A 6,000-nucleotide genomic window follows, 5' to 3' on the forward strand; every position below is an offset into this window, starting at 1 on the left:
AGATCTCAAATATATTTGATCTCGAAAGTGGTGATGGATTCAAACTCGAGACTTTTTAAACCAATCATTTCAAAGGTTATTGTAAATTTCAGGTATCTATATTAAGGAGAACTGTTCTGCTGCCCACCTTGTGTGAGCGTAGTGTGAGCGACACTATTCCACGTAGGAGAGAGGGGGAGACCTGATTTTATTTTATTTTTTTTCTCTTTCTCTTCATACTTTTATCTCTCTCCTTTTAGATTTCAGAATTTTGGATATATTTCTTCTCTTTCGATTTTTTTCTGCATCGCTACCGAGAGTTTGTCGGAAATTCGCCGCAGAACCTGGTCACGGCGGGATCAGACATCAATTCGGCAGTGCTCGGGCGCGCCCAAGGAGTCCCAGCGTGCGAGCTCCTTGGATTCGTACGCCGCGAAGACGGCGAGCTTCCGCGTGGATGGGACCGAGGGCGAATTTGAGGTTATCTGCGAAGCCGTTGGTTTTTCTGGAATAGACGATTTCGCTATTTCCCGGAGGAATATGAGGCGATGAAGGTGGGGTCTTCTTCTTACGGTAAGAAATTGGAGCCTTTGTATAGAGAAATTGAAGTTGATTGTGATGATGTTGTTCAATATTCTTATGGTGATGGTTAAATTGGGGCTATTGATGTGATTCATCGCAGAATTGGGGGTTTGTGTGTCGGAAATATAGATAATAGTTACGGTAAGAAATTGGGGGAAACGGGGGTGTTAAAGAGGTTAGATGATGGTGTAAATTATAGTGACAAGTTAAGAGTGAGATCAAAAGCATCTCGAATGAATGGAATTAAGGGGGCGCGACGAACTATATTGGTGCCCGATTGGGATACAACAACAGGCTTTTTGCGGTAGAGTGATCCTTGTATTCCAAAGTTCCAAAGCAGATTCTTTTCGAATAATGGAGAGACTGAGGGGGTTGGCCGGGATAGGACCGAGCAAGAGAAGGGTGCGAGGATAGGGGGGTTGACAATAGAAGAGAACCGTGCATTATCAAAGTCTTGCTCTTTCTCTTCAAATGAGGATGATTCCTCAAGTTCCATGACTGAGCCTTTGTGCATTTCATCTAATGATAGATATGGGCGCGTTATTCATGACAGGCAGAAGGGCGAGCTTTTGGAGCGTGGAACATTTGGATATGTGTATGAAGGAATTGCGGAGTAAGTACTTTATTTTGAGTATTTGTTGCTTGCATTATTGAATTTCTAGGATTTAGAGTGTATCGTCATGTGTATGTAATCCGAGCAGGTGAAGTGTGCTGTTGCTGATGGTAGATTGGAATTAGTTGTGGTCATAGTTTTGGGAGGATCTTGATGTTACTCTGAATTTACTCAAAGAGAAACCTAAATAAGTAAAAATAAAACATAAAACTAGTGGTGAACTTTAGTCTTTTGTTAGCAAAGGAGTAGTTGCCAGTAGTGGTTACTTATAACATGTCAGTCAATTCTCTCAATAATCTTTGTCAGTTCAGTATGTAATTTCGGGAAGAAGTAATTTCGTAATTTTCTATGATGCAGTGGCGGATTCTTTTTTGCTATAAAGGAAGTGTCTTTGCTTGATCAAGGAGAGGATGGAAAGCAAATGTATAGTCTAAAATTTGTTGCATGAGTGTAGCAAAAAACAAGAAATATGCACTTATCAAATTACTGTAACTCTTGAATATTGAGATACTCCTTCGGTTTTGTTATACGCTTATATGTCACTGGCTCGTGTTTTAGTGTTTGATGTTTTGATTTTATGCTTTCTTCCAAATCTGCAAAACTATTAATTGATATTGAAGATTGGGCATGAAATGGATGTTCAGCTTCCAAAAGCAGACTACTTATATTGGTTTCTTCATCACTCATGATATAAGTGACTCTTAATAACTGAATTATTGCTGATCACCATTACAGAAATCTCATTCTTGTAATAAGTTTATGATCAAATAAAGTAGCATCTAAATTTAGCACTACTACATTCATTAGCTTTGAAGTTCCTCTGCTAATTATTTCAATTGTCTATTCTTTATGTTTGTTTTGTACAAAATTACCTACGAGTATTTCAGTTCAATTATTGTGGAGACATATTTTGTCCATAAAAATTCACAAAATAAATGACCAATCTCATGAAACCAAATTTAATGCATAGAGGGGATGAAAATAAATGATTAATCTCATAAAAAAACTAGACGTGTTCTCATAGTATTCTCTTAGCAGCAACACAGAGACAACATAAAAAATAATTTCAATAAAACTATGGAGATTAGTCTTTTTCGTTTGCAAAACCATTGCCGCCGTAACCATTGTGTACGACTAATCTGAAATTTGAAGACAAGAGTGAAAATAGTAAAGTTAAATTGATTGATTACCAAAACAACCATAAAATATAAATGATAAAATTCAACAACGATACATTCACGTACCAGTCATGCAATTTTGGACAATTACGTTTGTCATGTGATACTCCACTTAGTCCACATCCATGACAAGCTCTAGCCTTTGAAGTTGACTTCTCTTTTGACGATAACATTCTTTTACCGCATCCCTTTGTTCTTATATTAGAAGGATCGCCAATATTTCTGGGTTTATCTGAGTTCTTCCTTGTTTGACTACTGGGCACAGTGGTTGAACTAGCACCCATCTCTTTGATTTTGCCATGTAAGGAATCAAGTTGTTCATTCAAAAACTTTGTCCCCTCATCACTCAAAGATGCATAATCAATCAATATTGAAGCCTTATAGGATAAATTGGAGCGTCGTGTCATCAAAAGTCTTGTTGGATCATCATTGGTATTTTCATCATCTAGTGCATAAACAACACCAATCTTTGCTTCTTGCGTCCATCTTTTGAGTATATACTTCTCAGGTAGTTCAAATATTTGGCTAATGCGGAAGAAAGCTAGCATGTGTCTGCACGGAATGCCATCAAACTCGAATTTTCCACAACTACAAGATATATGATCTCTTTGTCTATCATGCATGAGTTGCCTTGGTTTTGAGGAGGAACTTTGAAAACTTACCACATTGTAAATCATGATATCATCTCTTGTAGTGGTATGCTCCACAAAGTAACCATGACTTTGACTCATTTCATCTTGAAACTCCGTCCATTTTTTCTTCGTGTACACTTTAACCATTTGCGTTTCCATCGGCCAATTTGTTTTGATTTTGGGATGCTCATTCATGTCAATATGATCAGCAACTAACTCATTATGTCTTTGGTGTCTTAGTGCTCGGTTGAATCGAGTGATAAAATCCATCAATGAGTTCTTGTGAGAGACATACTTTTTGAAAAATGAATGTGAACTCTCAGATCTCTGACTACTTGACATCCCAGCAAAAAATACATGACTAAAGTATGCCGGAACCCACTTATGCCGCAATTCATACATCAACAAGATCCAACTATTTTGCTCTAAGTTAGCAGATCTAATAACATCTTTCCAACCATGCTCGAATTCCTCAGGAGAAGTAGAATTTTTTATAACATTTTTTATGCTCTGATAATGCTCTCGGAAAGTCACTGCTGAAATCTTGTCCGGAAATTTATTCAATATGTGCCACAAACAATAACGGTGTACTGTTTGCGGCAAAACTTGTGCAAGTGCTTTCGTCATAGAAGGATCTTGATCAGTGATGATTGCTTTCGGTGCACCTGTTGGCATAGCTTCCATGAACTTATTAAGCAGCCACAAATATGATTCGGTCTTCTCGTCACTTAGAAATCCACAGCCAAAAACAATTGTTTGATGATGATGATTTACTCCTACGAACGGTGTAAAAATCATTCCGTACTTATTAGTATTATAGGTAGAATCAAAAACAACAACATCACCGAATATACTATAAGCACTTCTTGATTTATGATCTGCCCAAAAACATCTTTTGAACCTATTATCTGAATCTATCTCATAGTCAAAGAAAAATGATGAATTTTTCTCCTTTTCAGATGTGAAGAATTCTACCAAAGTTTCGGCATCGATCCCCTTCTGTTCATCCCTCATATCTCTCTCGAGATTCCTGATATCTCTTTCAGTGCAACCTACACTTTCAGGCCCCCCATGCTCTATCTCCATTAGTTGCATTTGCTGACAAGTCGGTATATTAGCTTCTGAAAATTGTTGTGTCAACACTCTCTTCGCAGCAGAGACACTACGGTGTGAACGGAGTAAATGCACCTTTGAAGGAGTAGAAAGGTCATGATTATGACCTTCAGTGAATAAGCTAATACTCCAATAGGGTCCAGTTTGTTGTTTGACAATGGAGATCTTTGCCTTACAATCAGTTCTAACTTCACCACGAGCTCTTTTCTTGATCGGGCCACCACTCGACGATGCTCGATTTTTTGAGCGGGCTTCATCAGTTTGGCCAGCTTTAAAGCATACAAATTGTTTCCAAACAACTTCATTTGTCATCTTATTCTTTTTGCTATTGCTTATTCTTGCACTAAAACCAGCTTCACGTGCATATTGGTTGTAGAATTCAAACGCATCATCTATTGATGCAAATTTCATTCCAATTTCTGGCTTTCGATCATTCGCAGTTTGAGGAATATGCAGTTCATCATTCATATTTTCACTCCTTAGACTAAAAAATAAATTTACAAAAACATTAATATATATAAAAAAAATAAGTAGCAGACAATACTAGAACCTAAATAAAACTAAAGATTAATGGTTGATTTAGTATTTGCAACATCACGTATGTCGTTTAATTAGTTTCTGAACTAAAAACTTATGCAACACAGTAGTTGTTTTACTAAATTTCTCCAGAGACCAAACTTTTTAACTACAAAATCTATAATTTCCCTACATTGAATAAACATAAGGCAAATAGACTAAAATATTACCTGACCAAATTTGATGCAACTCGGTAGAGAGTCCAGAGAGGAAGAGAGGATACTTCAAAAATTCTGATAGAGGAAACATGTGAAGGGTATAATTTTTCATAAAATAGGTCGAATAGATTTGTATAAGTACAAAAAGAAATAAAAAAGGAAAACAAATCTAAGCCTAAAATATTGAATCAATTTAGATATATTATAATGCGTAGGGAGAGAATAGAATCCAAACCAGAAAGAACTAAATTTTTGGACTCTCTCCTACGTGGAATAGTGTCGCTCACACTACGCTCACAAAAGGTGGGCAGCAGAACGGATCTCATGTAAAAAATTAAAATAGCATAGAGTGTGTCAGACATCTTTCTCTCTTCTTGTTCTGTATATCTATTGTATCTCTACTTTTACACAGTGACTCTTATTTCTTCTCCCCCCATCTCTCTAAAAATCATACTACAAGAAGAACAGTTATGGGTACTCTCTTCAATTTCTGCCCCAAACACGCAATAATTATACAGTGTCCGGCGCCGGCAAGCCCCCGCTGGAGCGGGGGCTTGTCCCTTACTAGTTCCGCCGCTACTTGCACGCCTCTCGAGAAACATTCTAGGGATAATCCAATTACTTAAGGCTAAACACATTTAAACTTGGAGATCTTATGTGATGACATAAAAAAATATGATATAACGGTATGAGTGGAACCTATCAAATCTGTTAGACTCTCATCACATGTGCAGTCTTATACTTACATATTCTCAAAATCCATCATTTTCTTGTGTGATTTTCAGTTCATTCATATCCTCCAACAATTTACAAGTAGGAGTCATTCATTCTCTATGCTCTACGCATCGACAACCACTCCCTAGGAATCAACTCATTGTCCATATCTATGCATCGATGATTACTCCTTACTTTTGCCTTGGATATTAAGACAATAATATATATTTATTTATTGTTAATATATTATATTTTGTTTTATTGTTATTATATAGTAGTACTATTATATTTTGTTATTTTAAATTTATTTATTTATTTATTATTGTTTATATTTTCCCCCTAATACTTCATTTGTCTCATATTACTCGCACTTTTCTATTTTGACTCGTCCTAAACTACTCACATTATTTCTATTTTAGAAAAGAATTCGGATATTTAATTATCATATTATAGTT

The 6,000-nt window shown here is 36.4% G+C and overlaps 1 protein-coding gene and 1 long non-coding RNA gene across 2 annotated transcripts; one reads left to right on the top strand and one right to left on the bottom strand.

Annotated features, from left to right (window-relative positions):
- Nucleotides 1-141: 141 nt before the first annotated feature.
- On the top strand, nt 142-1,736 carry LOC125198759. Its single transcript, XR_007172468.1, has 3 exons — nt 142-552; nt 1,091-1,174; nt 1,532-1,736. It is a non-coding gene; the product is annotated as an uncharacterized LOC125198759 (long non-coding RNA).
- Nucleotides 1,737-2,258: 522 nt separating this feature from the next.
- Nucleotides 2,259-4,565, bottom strand: LOC125198758 (protein FAR1-RELATED SEQUENCE 5-like). Its single transcript, XM_048097041.1, has 2 exons — nt 2,404-4,565; nt 2,259-2,313 (listed from the first exon to the last, which is right to left on the bottom strand). The coding sequence occupies exons 1-2, from the start codon at nt 4,563-4,565 to the stop codon at nt 2,259-2,261; spliced, it is 2,217 nt and encodes a 738-aa protein (XP_047952998.1).
- Between the last annotated feature and the right edge of the window lie 1,435 nt (nt 4,566-6,000).

Source organism: Salvia hispanica, unplaced genomic scaffold (genome assembly GCF_023119035.1).
Source record: "Salvia hispanica cultivar TCC Black 2014 unplaced genomic scaffold, UniMelb_Shisp_WGS_1.0 HiC_scaffold_238, whole genome shotgun sequence".
Lineage (NCBI taxonomy): Eukaryota > Viridiplantae > Streptophyta > Magnoliopsida > Lamiales > Lamiaceae > Salvia > Salvia hispanica.

What these genes read in the sequence shown, in the direction of transcription:
- LOC125198758 (XM_048097041.1), bottom strand. Translation starts at nt 4,565, where the DNA reads ATGAATGATGAACTGCATATTCCTCAAACTGCGAATGATCGAAAGCCA. An exon ending in GACTGGTACGTGAATGTATC is followed by an intron (nt 2,314 to 2,403) that starts GTTGTTGAATTT and finishes TTCAAATTTCAG; the next exon opens with ATTAGTCGTACACAATGGTT.